The sequence below is a fragment of the Planococcus citri genome, chromosome 2 (genome assembly GCF_950023065.1).
Source record: "Planococcus citri chromosome 2, ihPlaCitr1.1, whole genome shotgun sequence".
NCBI classification, from domain to species: Eukaryota; Metazoa; Arthropoda; class Insecta; order Hemiptera; family Pseudococcidae; genus Planococcus; species Planococcus citri.
Genome location: NC_088678.1, coordinates 21,804,254 through 21,822,280, shown reverse-complemented (window position 1 = coordinate 21,822,280; position 18,027 = coordinate 21,804,254). Strand labels below are relative to the sequence as shown.

The window sequence follows — 18,027 nt, the reverse complement described above, 5'->3', positions numbered from 1 at the left end:
GGCTTTTGCGTAAGTATAAATTTTTTGCTTATAGTGGAGTGGCGTACCTAATCGAGATTTTTTGTCAAAAATTTATCATCTTATAGAGGCAGACGTCTCGATCAGTGAAAAATTTTTCAGTTGGGATTAAAAAGGTTCGAAAGAGGAGAACGTCGAAAAATATTATACTTGAAAAGGAACCTTTTTGAATAAAACGTTACCAGATCGGATGAACGTGTCTTGAAACTCTCGTAGCTAAAATTTCAAATGCTAAGCGTCATTTTTAGAGTCTTTGGCAAATTTTTGAAAATTTCAAAAATTCAAGTTTTGGGATAGGTTTTAAGCTGTTTTACGAAACATGAGTTTTTTGAGCCAAGTAGGTCGATTAATCAAGAATAACACCTTCAATTCAACAACCAGCAATTTTGGAGCCTGCAGCGACGTGTCTACACAATCACGTGACTCGAAAACAATCGCAATTTGTCTACTTTAGAGCCTCCAGAAAGTTTTCAAATTTCTTCAGAAATTTTAAATCACTCTGCAGGCACTAAAAATGAACATTAGCAACTATAACTCCAGTCAGAGCTTATTGGGCATCCTCTTAAGTGTTTTACGAGGTTTCCGCAAAATTCCAGGAGTACCAGTTCGAAAGTTATTTTTTGAGTTTCACTAATTGTAAATAAATTTCAGAAAATGTGAAAAAAAAGCTTATCCCAAATCCACTGAAGTGGACAAAAAAATCAATCAGTTTTTTTTTTAAATTTCAGGAAAGACTTTTTTTTGATGGCGAGGGGGAAGGTCAAACTTTCCAAGAAGTCTTGTTTTCGACCAAAATTGTTTTGTCAGAATTTTTAAAGAAGCTTCATCTATTGAAATTTTCAAAAATACTGACTTGTTTTTTGGTGGCAAAAAATCTGTTTTTTTTTTTGTCAAAACTGCAAAAAGAAAGTTTTGTTTTTTAATCAAAATTACCAATAAACTACACTCTTTCCAAAAAATTGAAAAAAATTATATTTTTTGCAAGAATTGTGAAAAAATAAGACTTTGTTCTGTCAAAATTGCCGAAAATGTCCTTTTTTAAATCAAATTACCAAAAATTCTGAAGTTTTTTTGGTCAAAATTTCCAAAATATCCTGCTCTCCCCTCCCCAAAAAATCTGTTCCTTTTTTCAAAATTTTCAAAAAAAAGTTGAGCTTTTTATTCAATTTAGGTACCAAAAAAACTTACTTTTTTGTAAAATTTCAAAAAATCCTCATTTTTTGCAAAAATTTTAAAACAGATCAATGCTTTGTCAATACCTATTGTCAAAAGAGCACGTTTTTAATCAAAATTTCCAAAAAATCCTTTTTTAAATCAAATTGCTAAAAAGTCTTATTTTTTATTAATAAAATTCGGAATAAACTTTTTTTGATAAAAATTTCCTGAAAATATTGTTTTTTTGTCGCAAAAAATCTGTTCCTTTTTTCAAAATTGCAAAAAAAAAGTTCCTTCAGCTTTCTATTAAAATTACCAAGAATTTTTCCGTTTTAGGGAAAATTGCAAAAAATTCTATCCAGGGATGTACTTTCTTGCAAAAACTCTAAAACGAACGATGCTTTATCAAAATTGCCAAAAAGTCTTGTTTTTTTGCCAAGAATTAAAAAAAAAAACTTTTTTTGGTCAAAATTTCCAGAAAACTTTTTTGTTGGTTGCAATACGTCCTAATTATGTTGTCAAGAAAAGAACTAGGAACTAGGTAGGTATTTTTGTCAAAATTATGGCCATAAATGTATCTTCTTGCCAAAATTCAGAAAAGAACTATTTTTTTCCTGTCATAATAAGTTAGTAGAATACAAGTGAGGTTTTTGGCACAATTTGCGGTTTTTTGAATAGGAAATTAATTTGCATATTTCAAATTTGGGAGTATGTTGTGATATAAAAATGAGTCGGAGTACGCGCATGGGTAAAATCAGTTGCCTACTACGGAAGATTTGCCGGTGCAGGGACTAGGACTTATTTGAAACACTTACAATTTCCTGTTATGTTTGAAGACCATTGATTTCATATTTGCATAACTTTGACTACTTACCTATATATTATGTATATACCAAGACCGTGACCATGACCAAATGTAATTTTCATCTGGCTACACTCCGCGTATGTAATTTATTCTCATTTCAAGGTCAAATTTATGCAAATGATATCAATGGTCTTTGAACATAACAGGAAATTGTAATTGTAAGTGTTTCAAACTAGTCCTAACCCCTGCCCCAGTGCATCGTCCGTGGTAGGCAACTTATTCTACACATGCCCGAACTCTGACTCGGCTATAGGACATTTGCGCACAGATTTATAACAATAGGATGAGAAATGATTAATGGATTTTTTTGGAAAACAGGACATTTGCTCACAATGTTCATTTTATGTTGGAGTTTCCAAAATGTTGACAAAAATAATCACCCAACTACTAATCAAACCACCATCGATTGGTCTTCAGCCCTCCCTGGAGATTGGTGGGGGGTGCTTGGTTTTTCAAGTAACATGCAACTGAAATCTGAATCATATATTTGATGAACGAATTCGGACGAGCGATAGATTGAATAGTACGTTTTCAAGTTCACTGATACTGAATAGGAATATGAATTTATTTTCGGGTTCTAACGCCTCAAAGCCTCTTTGTGCCCCAAAAAAGGGACCAAAATTATGGGAAAAAGTGTGCAAATGTCTTTTTACCTCCGACTCATTCTTGAATCACAACAGACTCCCTTTGAAATATGCAAATGAATTTCCTGTTCCAAGAACCGCAATTGTGCCAAAACCCTCACTTGTATTCTACTGTAATATCTAAGTCTTACTTTTTGTGTGCCAAAATTTCAAAGAAGTCCACCTGCTCTATAACAATTGCAGAAAAGAGTTTTTTTTTTGTAAAAATTGGCTTAGAGTTTTAATTGCAAGAATTCTTACTTTATTTTGGAAATTAATTTTTGTGGAAAATTCATTTGGTGGATTAGTCGTTTGGAAATATTAATTTGAGAAATCAAATTCGAGAATTCAGTATCTGGTCAAGAAAAAAAGTTTGGAAAAAATTTATAAATTCAGGGGATCATAATTATGTACCTACCTTCTTTGAAAATTTGATTTATTTTCATTTTTTTTCGGGGGGGGGGGGGGGGATTTACAAATTGTTTAAAAAAATTACTTTTGAAATGGCACTCCTTGAATTTTGCGATAGCCACCTAAAACGACCAATAGGGTGCTCAATAAGCACTGACTAAATAATTACAGGTGCTAAAGTAGGTACTACGAGTAGGTAGGTACATTTTTGGCTTTTCCAGAACGATTTAAAGTGTCTGTAGAAAATTGAAAAAAAAAATCGCTGAAGGCTTCAGAATGGCTTAAAACAAGTAATTTTTGATGTGTGGGAGTCGATTTAAAATTGTGGTTCACTGCGTTAAAAAAAATTCAAGTTTCATAACTAGTATTGTTCGAATTTTTTGATTTTCAAAAATTCGTTAAAAATTCAAAAATGGCCTTTCGACACTTAGAATATTTTAGGATATGCTCTTTTGATATTAGCTTGATTTTCCTCAAATTGGAGAGTGCCAGTTCAGAAAAGTCCCATTGTTGGATTTCATTTTTAAAATTTTTGCGATCTGTGATAAATACCACGATTTCGTGTAATTGAGTTAAAAACCTGTACAAGGTTCGAATTCGAGCGCGTACTGCGCTAATTTTTGATAGATATGTACTTATAGGTAAAGCACTTTATCTGAATTTCGATGGAGATCTTCCAAAAGTAATCTAATCTTTAACAAACTCAATCAATCAAGTGGGTAAATAACAAGCTTATAAGCAGTAGGTAGGTAGGTCTAGGTACCTAATCCATAAAAAATAAAACAACAACATTAAAAACGCCACAGTTACAAATCTTACCTGATCACTCAAAGCTCTATCGTTGTAGGCATTTCTTTGTTTCATACGCTCCAGTTCACCAGATACGGAGAATATAAAAGGCATTTTACGATCTTTTTTAGCGACCATTTCTCTCGTGTAGTCGGGCCCCGTAAAAAAGGATTTATCCCCATAAAATATATCATTTGGACGGTACATTATGACAATAGCGCAATACTCGACAATCGTGTCAATTCGTGTTTTATTCTCTGGAGTTTATATTCAAATACGACACCTTTTATTAGCTGATCGTCGAGAACGATTTGCTATAGGTACAATAACAGTGCAAACATTAAATAAAATTGTAGGTATGGGGTTTTTAGTATGTCGTGCGTCGAAAAACAAAAGTCAACAAAAATTTTAGTACGAAATTTGATTGATGAGGGAACGAATAGGTATAGGTATGTTTTAAAAAGTCGTCGAAATTTTGTGGATAGGTATTTGCAAACGTGTGTGAATTACTGTGTAACGTGAATTTATAATGATCTTGATTAGTTTATAAAGGTAGGTATGGGATGTAATGATGATATAGGAACGTGTTCTCATCTATCTAGACCTATTTGTTTCACATGCATTGGAAATTGTTATGCACAAGTACTTATTAGAAATCATTTTCCGATAAGCCTATTTGTGTTATATCTTGTTATTGATGAATTATTTCGTTTAAATTTTCAATACCTATACATATCTATTGTCAGCAGCTATATCTTCTACTATACGCAGACAATTTTCAATTTCCTAGTATAATCACCTTCGTCGTCTTGAAATAGTATACTATTTTAATTTCATATGAGAGGAAAATAAATGCTGAAATTTTAAAAAAATGGCTAATTTTGAATTTGTAAACATGTGCGGAAAACAGTTACTTTCCTCCCTAGGGAGGAAAGTAACTGATAGATGCATTAAAGACGTATTTTCCAACCACAAAACTGTCTAGGAAACTACTCATTTTCCGATCATATGAAATTAAATTAATTTTCATGCTTAACATTTTATTGATCTGAACAAATTGCAAACGAAATCTAAATCGGAAATTACGGATTCTCGTCTTCGTTTACCTCCAGATTTTTCATAGCTCAGCCTCAGCTTTTCAGTCTTGCCATAATTATGCTTAGCTCCAATTTAGCTTTACAGTGGAACCTCTCGAAATATCCGTCCTTGATTTGAATAACAGTCCAGGATTTTTGAAAAGAGCATGGTTGAAGACCTTCATAATCAAAATTTCTGCAACCCAAATTGATTTTTCGATTTTTGACAAATTTTTGAAAATCCAAAATTTTTGGCGATTCATTTTCATTTAAAACAAAAAAAAACCATTTTTCTATAAAAGTGAAGAAAGTTAGTCCAGAAATTAACATCCACCCCCCCCCCACCCATCGAACCGAGATTCACCATTTTCAATGATTCTGAAGCCTCCAGCGAGACTTTCTATTTTTTCAAAAATTTTTAGATTTCTCCGAAAGGTGTGAAAATTAATTAGGGCTAGGGTGGCCCAAAACCTAATTTTTACCTGCCCAAATCGATCCCACAGCCTTCTGGAGGAATTCCAAAATTTTGAAAAAATAGAAAATTAGGTACGCTAGATGCTTTAGAATTAGTCCAAGTTGAGCTAAACCACTGCGATTGAGCCGAAATAACTGAAAGTTGGGGGTGGTCACAAAAGTTAGTATACATACCCCTATTTTGAAAACACTTGGTCAGCCGATCCGCAGCTGCTGCTTTAAAGCTCAGTGAAAGCTCGAAAGTTCAAAATTTTTCTGAGCTTTCAGCTGAGAAAACTGATGGCTAAAATTGGTGCCTAATTATAGCATTTTTCGCGCTGAATCCGAATATATCGGTCTGTCGACCCATAAGTGCCGCCAAAGCCCCGCCAGACTGGGTCAAAAGGGGAGCAAATTTGACAAATTTCATGTTTTTGGGCTAAATTCTCATAAAAAGCTACAAAATTGGGTTAAAAATTATTTTCAAGCAGTTTAACGGAATGCTCCATGGTTAAAATGATTTTCAGGCATCAAAATTTTTCAAAATTTTCATATTTTTTTTGGGGGGGCGTGAGGGGAGTATTAATGAATTCAGCAAATATGGCTTTGTGATACATCAAAATATATATTTTTTGACCTTATTGTCCTCCAATGTGAAAAATTTTGCCATAATTGAATTCTACGGCCCAAAAAACATATATTTTGATATATCACAAGGCCATATTTGCTGAATTTATTAATGCTCCCCGCACGCCCCCCCCCAAATATGAAAATTTTGAAAAATTTTGATGCCTGAAAATCATTTTAACCATGGAGCATTCCGTTAAACTGCTTGAAAATGATTTTTAACCCAATTTTGTAGCTTTTTATGAGAATTTAGCCCAAAAACATGAAATTTGTCAAATTTGCTCCCCTTTTGACCCAGTCTGGCGGGGCTTTGGCGGCACTTATGGGTCGGCAAACCGATATATTCGGATTCAGCGCGAAAAATGCTATAATTAGGCATCAATTTTTTAGCCATCAGTTTTCTCAGCTGAAAGTTCAGAAAAATGTTGAACTTTCGAGCTTTCACTGAGCTTTAAAGCAGCAGCTGCGGATCAGCAGACCAAGTGTTTTCAAAATAGGGGTATGTATACGAACTTTTGAGACCATCCCCAGCTTTCAGTTATTTCAGCCCAATCGCGGTGGTATAGCTCTTAGACAGAGAGATGAATGAAGCGGCGTTGAGTAGGGAAAAATAAGAGATTTCAAAAGCGACCTTGGAAATTTCAGACCCATGCACAGGGTGTCCACAAATTGAAAAACTGGTTTGGTCAAAAAATTCAAACTGGTTTTTATTGGCGCATTGTATTCTAATCACTAAGGCGACAAAAACGTGATATGAATTTTTTTGAAACCGGTTCCTTAATTTGCAACCAGTTAACAAAAAATACCCAAAAATTGTAGATAGAGAAAAAAGCTTAAACAAAAGTTGTGGGGCATGAAAAATTACACAATTATGTCTAATCACATTTTGAAACCGATTCATTGGTTCGCATTTAGCAACCAGTTTTTGACAATCACCTACAATTTGGAGGTAGAGAAAAAAGCTTGAAACAAAAGTTCTGGAGCGTGAAAAATTGAACCATTTTCGCCGATCGGATTTTGAAACAGGTTCATTAATTTGCAACCGGTTCATTGATTTGCAACCAGTTATCAAAAATCACCCAAAAATTGTAGATAGAGAAAAAAGTTTAATACAAAAGTTGTAGAGCGTGAAAAATTGAACTATTTTTGCTGATCGGATTTTGAAACCGGTTCATTGATTTGCAACCAGTTAGATATCAAAAATCACCTAAAAATTGGAGATTGAGAAAAAACCTTAAATGAAATGTGGGGCGTGAAAAATTACTCAATTCTGTTTAATCACATTTTGAAACCGGTTGATTTTGCATTTAGCAACCAGTTTTCGACTATCCCGTCGAAATTGAAGACAGAGAAAAAAGCTTGAAACAAGAGTAGTAGAACGTGAAGAATTGAACCATTTTGCTGAATGGAATTTGAAAATGGCTAATTAACTTGCTACCAGATACACCTTTTGATGGATTGCTGCGAATTAATGAACGGGTTTCAAAATCCGATCAGCGAAAAATGATTCAATTTTTCACACTCTACAACTTTTGTTTCAAGCTTTTTTCTCTACCTATCTCAAACTTTTAGGTGATTGTCTAATTAGACAGAATTGTGTAATTTTTCTCGTTCTACAACTTTTGTTCCAAGCTTTTTTCTCTACCTACAATTTTTGGATGATTTTTGATAACTGGTTGCAAATTAATGAACCGGTTTCAAAATCCAATCGGCGAAAATGGTTCAATTTTTCACGCTCTACAACTTTTGTTTCAAGCTTTTTTCTCTACCTCCGAATTGTAGGTGATTGTCAAAAACTGGTTGCTAAATGCGAACCAATGAACCGGTTTCAAAATGTGATCAGACAGAATTGTGTAATTTTTCATGCCTCACAACTTTTGTTTCAAGCTTTTTTCTCTATCTACAATTTTTGGGTATTTTTTGTTAACTGGTTGCAAATTAATGAACCGATTTCAAAATCCGATCAGCGAAAATGGTTCAATTTTTCATGCCCCACAACTTTTGTTTCAAGCTTTTTTCTCTATCTACAATTTTTAGGTGATTTTTGATAACTGATTGCAAATCAATGAACCGGTTGCAAATTAATGAACCGGTTTCAGAATCCGATCAGCGAAATGGTTCAATTTTTCACGCTTTGCAACTTTTGTTTCAAGCTTTTTCCTTTATCTCTAACTTTTAGGTGATTGTCAAAAACTGGTTGCTGAATGCGAACCAATGAACCGGTTTCAAAATGTGATTAGACAGAGTTGTGTAATTTTTCACGTTCTACAACTTTTGTTCCAAGCTTTTTTCTCTATCTACAATGTAGAATACATTGTGCCAATAAAAACCAGTTTGAATTTTTTGACCAAACCAGTTTTTCAATTTATGGACACCCTGTGCATGGGCCTTAAATTCCAAGGTCGCTTTTGAAAGCCCTTATTTTTCCCTACTCAACGCCGCTTCATTCATCAATCTAGCTCTTTCCACTTGGAAATAAAAGCCACCGGGTACTACTTTTGTGTCATACTATACAGTGTGTTCCAACTTCGAATGGCAAGCCGGCGTGTAGTGATAGTACTCGGCGAGACGAACAAAATTTGTTATGTACACAAGTAGTCTATCTTGTAAATTGAAGGAGCTAAGTGCTTCGCAAAACTAGAAATAATTTACCAATTTTAAGAAGATCATCAAAAATAAAGAAATGTTTGAATCATTCAAATGATGCCCAAAACCCATAGTACTCGAGTGGACGAACAAAAAATGTTATTATGACAAATTGCCTATCTTCGAAATTGAAGGGGCAAACTTGATTCAAAATTCCAAATTTGTCGTGCTCTAGATTTTGAAAATTCTGAATTTTCAAATTGTGTTTGCGCCTTCAATTTTGAAGATAGGCAATTTGTCATATTAACTTTTTTTGTTCATCCATTCAAATACTATGAGTTACCGAAGTGACCTAAATGATCTAAACATTTTCTCATTTTTGGCAAATTTTTCAAAATTGGTCAATTTTTGCCAAAAAATGGTGTAACTTCTTCAATTTAAGTACAGATAGTAAGAAAATGTCTGCATAATTGAAATGACTTCAATAACCCATAGTGCTCAAATGGACAAACAAAAAACGTTGTTATGACAAATTGCTTATCTTCAAAATTGAAGGCGCGAACACAATTTGAAAATTCAGAATTTTCAAAATCTAGGGCACGACAAATTTGGAAATTTTGAATCAAGTTTGCCCCCTCAATTTCAAAGATAGGCAATTTGTTATAATAACATTTTTTGTCCGTCCACTCGAGTACTATGGGTTTTGGGCATCATTTGAATGATTCAAACATTTCTTTATTTTTGATGATCCTCTCAAAATTGGTAAATTTCTAGTTTTGCGAAGCACTTAGCTCCTTCAATTTACAAGATAGACTACTTATGTACATAACGAATTTTGTTCGTCTCGCCGAGTACTATCGCTACACGCCGGCTCGCCATTTGAAGTTGGAACACCCTACAAGGGTACAGATTACTAGCAAAAACCTCGAAAATATCCCTGCAAACAGAAAATTTTTAATTTTAATTTTTTTCCCCTTATAAATCTGCTGATTAAAAATACCTACACTGTCCAAGGTATCTCCCTGTAAATCGACTCAAATACCTACGAATAAATACTCGTTAAACGGTTCGAAAATAAGCTAGGACTCGATTTTTACAGCCACCAAAAATGGTTTCCGGGACTTTTAAAGAAATTCTAAAGTTCTGGATGAATCTGAGATTGCGTTGGGGGCTCCAAAATGGCTCAAAATTGTGAAAATCGATGTAGTCTTTTGTATTCACTTCAAAAATTTTCCTATACATACAAATAAAAAAATTTTAATTTTTAATTTTTTTAAAAATAAAAAAAAACTGCACACTTAAGGGCCAGCCTAAAATTCGGCTAAAATGTGAATAAATTCATTAAACAGCTGGAGAACAGGCCACAACTCGATTTTTAGCTTATCAAATTGAGTTCCACGAATTTTAAAGAAATTTTACAATTATTCTAGAGGAACCAAAAATTGCGTTGGAGGCTCCAGTATGACTCAAAACGTTTAAATTCAGATTTGAAGTTTTCCTACAAACAGAAAATCTCTGATTTTTTTTTGAATACCTATTTTGCTTCAAGTACAATAATTCTTGTTGGTCAAAAAAACATAGGTATACTCAACTTGTCTGCCTGGAAACCAGCTCAAACGTAGATTAACTCGTTCAATAGCTCAAAAACCTTGTGTAGCAATTTGAAATTGCTGGAAAAAATTCAACTTTTGCTGGAGGCTCGAAAATGATGGAAATTGATGGGTGGGGGGGAGGGGGTCAATTTTGGTAGGTATGAAAACCGATTTTCAGATTTCTGTCTCGTATAATTTACTTTTCTTATAAACCCAAAGCTCAGCTGTTTTTCTCCCAATAAAAAGAATCTTGACAAGCAATTGAAAAAAAAACCGGCTTAATCCTAAAATTCTAAAAATTGTCAGTCTTGCTTTTTGCCAAAAATTCACAAAAATTCTCGCGATGGTTCACTTTTTTCAGAAATTGTACACCCAATTGTTTAAACAAAAAAATAGGTAAGTAAACAAAATTAAGTTAGATTTAGATACCATTTTTCAAACAATCAAAGCACGACGTTAAAAAAAAGCAAACGAGGATGAAAAAACGAATTATAAAATTGATATTTCAATATGTCTGTACCAATATTCATGTTAATGTAGCAGACTCGCGAGGCTGTCAACGAAGATCAACTCTCGATAACAACATTAAGTATATCTAACGTTAGGTAGGTACCACTACCAGCACAATAATATTACCGGCATGTGCGTGGAAACTGTTGGTGTTGTTTTTTTAATAACATATCATAAAGTGAGCAGGAAATTTAAGCACCAGTTGTTCATACACAAAAGTACACCATAAAGATGTGCTAACAAAAGCTTCGAACCATCTTTTAGAGCGCAGTGAGTAAAATTTCGAGAAAAAAATACTCCGATTTAATAGGTTTTTAGTTGGCTTCTAAAATACACTTTTATGTAGCCTCGAGCGAAAAACACCAGATATAAATTTCGTTGATATTTTTCCATTCCATCCTCTGCCGAATGAAAATGTTGGTTGTTTTTGCGCCACTTGTAATTTATATATTATTCCTATACATATACGAGAGTACGAGTACGAGTGTACGAAAAGCTACAAAAGGCGTGGCTGCATAATGCGCGAATATTTCACCACATGTACATGAGTATCGGTACTCAACTACTCATAGCCTCATATATGTACATTGTATCATTGAAATATTTTTCCAAACTCGATACCATATTCTACCTATTCAGTTACGTTTCGCAGTAATATATTTGTACTTGTTAACACGTGCGAATAAGTATATAGAATGGAGATACGAGTAGGTATTTCGCAATTAAGCACAATATGTTCGAAAAATTCTCTTTCTTTGTGGAAAGGATAGGTTACCTTAGTTACCTACGTTTACGTAGGTAGGTATGTGTACTATCCACTTAAAACTTCGCTAAGTTTTGCCAAAAATCCCAGCTTACTTTTTGCCTCATTTGTACTCGACAAAAGGAGAAGGAAAAAAAAGTTGAACAAGTTTTAAAACGTATTCAGAAGTGATTTGAAAAATTACGATTTATTTTTTCTTTTAATAATGGAGCGCGTTTACCTACAGCCAGAAGTAATTCCCCGTTGGATGAAGAAAAAATATATTATAAGTTTTAGGTTTAAAAAGCAAAGGTACAGACTACAGATTTATTATCTGGGGAAATGAATGAGAAAAGTGCAATTATCTTGAGCCGAAAATATCGATATTCGTTGGCATTTTGTGAAATGTAATCTCCAAACGTCACCAGATCTAATTTCCAAGTGTATTTTTGGAGACAGTTTTTTGAGATATGGCAGTATTTCTAAAGCAGGTGCCTAGCTCATTGTTATTTCGACATAAATAAATAAAGAAGCTCGCGATTTTGAGAGTTGGAAAATACTTACTCATCAGTCACGTTGTTGCTCTAATTGTGTAGAATATCAAGAATAGTAGAATTAAATTACCTACCTATAATTCATAGGTACGAAGCCATCGCAAGAAGTAGAATCAACAGGAATCGTATTCAATTTTTTCCCCACAAAAGTACAATTTTAGCACATATTTAATTTAAAAAGCTTGAAAAATTCACCGAAAAAAGGGCAAAACACTAGTAAAACATTTCAATGCGGAAAAAAATCACCCAAAAAACAGGTTTTCAATTTTTGAAAGCTAGACTAGGTACATATTTTGCAACTTTTTGGGGAAAAGCGAGACTTTTGGCAATGAGGCTTTGACTGCTAATTTTAGCAAAAAAAAGCTCATTGACAATTTCTCAAAAAAAAAAAAAAAAAAAAAAAACAGAAAAACTTTTGATAAGTAATGGAAAAAAGTGAGATTTTTTGTTTTTTTTTTAAATGTGTTTTTTGAGAATTTTGTTATTTGGCTGCAAAGCGAGAATTTCTGCAATTTTTAGTTAAAAACGAGACATTTGACTGCTTATTTTAGCAAAAAAAGGCTCATTAACAATTTCCTCGAAAAAAAAAACAAAAAACTTTTGAATCAATGATAGAAAAACGAGAGATTTTTTTTCTAAAATATTTTTTGAGAATTTTCTTATTTGGCTACAAACCAAGATTTTTTTCAATTTTTGGTAAAAAGCGAGGCTCTAACTGCTTATTTGAGCAAAAAAACAACAACTTATTGACAATTTCTCCAAAAAAAAAAAAAACTTTCAAATAATAAAAAAAAGTAAGATTTTTTGTTGTTTTTTTAAAATTAGTTTTTTTAAATTTTGTTAAAAAGTGAGCATTTTGTAAAAATTTGGCGGAAAACACTTTTGACAATTGTATCAATTTTTTAGCAATCTGACATGACATGACAAAAAAAATTTAAAAAGTGAGGCTTGGAATTTTTTGCGAACAAACGCCAATTTTTATCCATTTTGCCAAAAAGTAAAACTTTTTTGTCAATTTTAGCATGAATTAACAGTTTTGGCAATTATTGGAAAAAAATTGTACTTTTTTGCAATTTTCGCCAGCAAAACGAGACTTAGAAAAAATGTGAAATTTTTGGAAATTTTTTGCAAGCAAACAGTAATTTTTTACCCATTTTGCTAAAAAGTGAAAATTTTTGCAAAATTTGACAATTTCTGCCAAAATTAGCAATTTTGGCAATCATTGAAAAAAAATTATACTTCGCCAAGAAACCAAGACTTCGAAAAAAAAAGTGAGATTTTTGAACATTTTTTGCAAGCAAGCGACAAATTTTTAGCCTTTTTGATAAAAAGTAAAACTTTTTGTCAATTTCAGCATAAATTAACAGTTTTGGCAATTATTGGAAAAAAATTGTACTTTTTTGCAATTTTCACCAAGAAAACGAGACTTTGAAAAAAAAGTGAAATTTTTTGCAAGCAAACAGTAATTTTTTCACCCATTTTGTTAAAAAGTTAAAATTTTTGGAAATTTTTGAAAATTTTAAAATTTTAGCCAAAATTAGCAGTTTTGGCAATCATTGAAAAAAAATTATATTTTGCCAAGAAAACAAGACTTCAAAAAAAAAGTGAGATTTTTGGACATTTTTTGCAAGCAAGCGACAACTTTTAGTCATTTTGATAAAAAGTAAAACTTTTTGTCAATTTTAGCATAAATTAACAGTGTTGGCAATTATTGGAAAAAAATTGTACTTTTTCGCAATTTTCGCCAAGAAAACAAGACTTTGAAAAAAAGTGAAAATTTTGGAAATTTTTTGCAAGCAAACAGTAATTTTTTACCCATTTTGCTAAAAAGTGAAAATTTTTGGAAATTTTTAAAAATTTGACAATTTTAGCCAAAATTAGTAGTTTTGGCAATCATTGAAACAAAATTATACTTCGCCAAGAAAACAAGATTTCGAAAAAAAAGTGAGATTTTTGGACATTTTTTGCAATCAAGGGACAACTTTTTAGCCATTTTGCTAAAAATTGGACATTTTCGTTAATTTTTGAACTTTAACAAAAAAACAGCTATTTTGGCAAATTATTGAAAAAAAATTATATCAATTTTTTTCGACGATTTTTAGCAAAAAAAAGAGGGAATAGCAGTTTTGTTTCTAAAAAGCACGAAAAATTTTTGTCAGATAATTTTCACCCATTTTTAGCAAAAAAGCGAGATTTTTGGAAATTTTTGAAACTTTCAGGTAGAAAATGGAGTGTTTTTCAGCAATTCGGTAAACAGTGAACATTTTCGTCAAGTTTTGGCAAAAGGCAAAATTTTTTGAAAACGTCCTGCAAAATTGATACTTTAGTGCAATTTTTGTAGAAAAAATGAGACATCGATCAAATACGATGAGAAGTAAAACTCGCCCTAAAATACAAAACTCTACCTATAAACGACACCAAAACATTTATTTACAGTGAAAACAGCGCATATTGGGTTTCCATGCTACAAAACAATACACTAATTACATTTTAATTATTCATATTAATCGTAACATTTCTTTGGAATAACGATAATAAAGAGTATAAACTATAAAATGTATTAGTTATGAAATTAGAAAAATAATAACGTAGTTACTAAATATTACGATTCTTTCGATAGAATTTTACTCGCGAAAAATCATCGAATGTATAATATAAAATGGGTACCTGCGGGGATTTTTCTTAACGCAAAATATCGTAACAACTTCAGACGACACGAGTTCGCGGGTGTAAATTGGACACAGATACTTGACAAACATATCACAATTAAACAATACAATATAATAATTAATAAAAAAATAAAAATTTATATTTTTTGGTGAACTTATGACTATGATGCAGATGTAAAAAAGTATATGATATACGATAATACAGAGATAGAGAGAGAGAGACAGACAGAGAGACGCATAGTCTGATGAAAATGAGAAGAGGGGGGAGGGGGGAATGAAGAAGAGAAAAAGGAACTAAAAAATAAAGACTAGTTAAATTTAACGCTAAACGTTAAATAACCGCCGTTAAACGCTTAAAAATTAAGAATTTAAAACATTAAGACTATAAATTGTTATTAACGTTAAAATAAGAATAACTTTTATTGTGGGAGTTTGATCAGTTAATTTTGACATTGTTGTTGTTGACGCGTTAAATAATGAAAATTTGGTCGTAATTTGTGAGCATAAAATCGACGAACATGTTGATCGGCCCGATAGACGATAACGACAGCTGATTATTCGGGCTCCATACCAAATTCGGCCCAAATACCACCGATAGATTGGAAGACGTCATTTTATTCAAATCGCTGCGATCCATTACCTAGAATACAACATATAAGATCAACATTTTTTTTCTTTTCTTTTTAAACGAACCATTTCTAATTTCAATTTACCTTCGATAAAAAGCAAACTAGATATTTCAATAATTGGTAATTATCTTCGGGTAATTTTTCCAGTATTAAGATTTTAACGTGACGAGGTCGTTCATCTTTTGGTATACCTGTAAAAAGATTCGAAAATTAAGACGAACGGGAGCTAAATTGAATTTCCTCAAAACGTAAATGATCGTACTTTGAAATTGCATGATTTCATCATAAAGTTCGAACGTTAATAAAGGCTCTTCTAATTCTCTTAGGAATGTTTTTAAAAGAACAGCAGCCAAATGCACATCGTTCTTGAAATCGACCTCTTCACCTCGATTACACTTGATTTGAGCTTCTCGAACCAAAGACACATTAGCTGATCGACGAAATATTCCCTCGGTTTCCAAAGCTGCAAATTACAACAGCAGAATATTACGCTAAAATCGATGGAGACAGAAACGTACTCGTAGAACTTGAGTAATCAAAAATACCATCAGGTTGACTGAGAAATTCAACGCATTGCCGAACAATCGGTGGGATAATATCCATGTCATTGTTTTCTTTGATGAATTGCAACGATACGCCGAACTGTCGAGTTGGCAAAAGTTGAGTTGTACTTTCAATATTTGAAGGCAGTTCTGACGCCGAAGCTGCACTGGTACCGACTACTTTTGAAGATTTGTTAATTTTCACGGTTAATTTTCGGTCGTGCCTGTGAAAAGAGATGGATTAGTTAATCGTAGGAGAATAATTTTGCTCGAAAATATATCGAGAACTTACTCCCAAATGGGTTGAGCGATATTTAATTGATCTAAATTCAGGTACTGGGCTAATTCGTGTAAGTAGTTGACGTACATAATTTTGCGACCGAATTTAACGCTGCAATAAATCATAAAAAATGAAGTACAAGTGTTCGTAAAACTGGTAATAGGAGGAGGTGGGGAGTAGATTGTGTAACCAACCTAATAGCAGCTCTGAAGAACGTCCAAATGAATTTTATGAAATTCGTCGGATGTACTAGGTACAGCGCTTTTAAATTTTTTTTGTACTTTCTGTCGAATGCACGATATGCTTGCCACAGCCATGCCAACGATGGTTTATTTTTACTATTTAATCCGTAGTGGAAATAAACCAAACTGTAATCTTGTTCTACGAACGTATCCAAGGTGTGTGTCAAATACCTGCAAAATAATTCCAAATTATTGCACAGAACTCAGAAGAGAACTCTGATGAGTAATCGATGAGGTAATAAAATGACTCATGCTATATAATTTCCCATCATATGATAAGAAATTATCGACAGATTGAGTAAATTAATAATAACAAAACACACATCTCAATCTGTAAGGGAAACCAACAAAAGGTCGTATAATCTTTTTTCTAAAACAAACTATACGACGAGAAGCCTTTCCGTAGCGTGTAATCCATTTTAAGCGATAACAATTTAAAAAAAACCCTCTTCGGTCGTCTCGATCGTATAAAATAATACCTTAACAATCGCTGATGATCTAGTTGGCTGCTATTTGGTAATTTGCACGCGGTAACTGTGATAATTTTTCGTCCATAAGCATCGTCGCCTACAACTTCGACAATACCGTATTGCGATACATCGCTGAAATCTTCGTCGTCATCGTCGTTATCTCTAAACGAATATATACTATTGTACGAGCTAACAGGAGCGTTGACCAATTCTTCTTCAAAGTTTTCTTCGATAGTGCCATCGGATACGGGCGACTCCAAGTAATCGAATCCGCCGATGATGTCGCATGTTTTTTCTTCTTCGACTGCGAAAAAAAAAGATAAATGAAAATGAAAATCATTAACGTTGTCAAATTTATCCAAGCGTTCCGCGAGTAAAGTAAATGAACCTGAACGAGCAGTGTACCGTTACACAATTGAGCAACAGTGAAATCAAACCAATACTATTCAATGTCAGTGTTAATTATTTGATTAAGGAAACCCTAAACAATAATAAACCCCGAGAAGACCTTGGATGTTGAATTTTTGCCATACTTATGCGCAGAAGAATCGAGAGATCCGATAAAATTAAAGGGTAACAAAAAGGTAGATAATCATTGGCTTACTTTTGGCTGCATCTGCTATAGCGACTGATGTTTGTAATTCGGTATCGTCGAATTCTAAATTAGGTTCATAATCGTGATAATCTGATAAACTAGGATAAGGTTCGTCGTGATCAACGGCGACATTACGATCTAAAAAAATGCAAACACAAAGGTTAACTACGAAATGAAACTTGACTGTGTGCTCGAGCAAGCATCTTGTAGAGTATTGGACTAGTGTTTTGACTAGATAAATCTACAAAATATTTGAAAACTGTGTATTTAAACTACATAATACGTAATAAAAGATCTAACCTATTAAATCATTTCGGGGAAAATACGAAGATTGATTAGAGTTTTCCATGGTTTCAAACTGATGTTCCTAATGGTATAATTTTACCAGGTGATACAAGTTTGAAAGCTGCATTCTTGTGATGAAATAAATACATTTTTATGAACTTTTTCCCAAAAGAAAACGCGTATTACTAATGACGACAGAATCAGAAAACTGAATAAATTAAAAATATTTTTGTTTTACAAACAAACGATTTATCATCAATTTCAAAACACTGTGCAAAATAAATTCTCGTCAAAATGCTGTCCAACTTTTTTCG

The 18,027-nt window shown here is 32.8% G+C and overlaps 1 protein-coding gene across 1 annotated transcript; it reads right to left on the bottom strand.

Moving 5' to 3' along the window:
- Positions 1–14,409: 14,409 nt before the first annotated feature.
- Positions 14,410–17,941, bottom strand: RhoGAP68F (Rho GTPase activating protein at 68F). The gene is made up of 9 exons (XM_065349050.1): positions 17,729–17,941; positions 17,438–17,566; positions 16,843–17,137; positions 16,316–16,534; positions 16,134–16,232; positions 15,845–16,065; positions 15,562–15,762; positions 15,384–15,490; positions 14,410–15,310 (listed from the first exon to the last, which is right to left on the bottom strand). Exons 1-9 carry the CDS (start codon positions 17,775–17,777, stop codon positions 15,140–15,142), a joined length of 1,491 nt encoding a protein of 496 aa, XP_065205122.1. The 5' UTR covers positions 17,778–17,941; the 3' UTR covers positions 14,410–15,139.
- Between the last annotated feature and the right edge of the window lie 86 nt (positions 17,942–18,027).

Bases quoted from the DNA above. Each gene is read 5' to 3' on its own strand.
- RhoGAP68F (XM_065349050.1), bottom strand. From the start codon at position 17,777: ATGGAAAACTCTAATCAATCTTCGTATTTTCCCCGAAATGATTTAATA. The intron at 16,535-16,842 runs GTATTATTTTAT...ATTATTTTGCAG, and splicing joins GATCATCAGCGATTGTTAAG to GTATTTGACACACACCTTGG. The intron at 15,491-15,561 runs GTACGATCATTT...ATCTTTTTACAG, and splicing joins TGAAATCATGCAATTTCAAA to GTATACCAAAAGATGAACGA.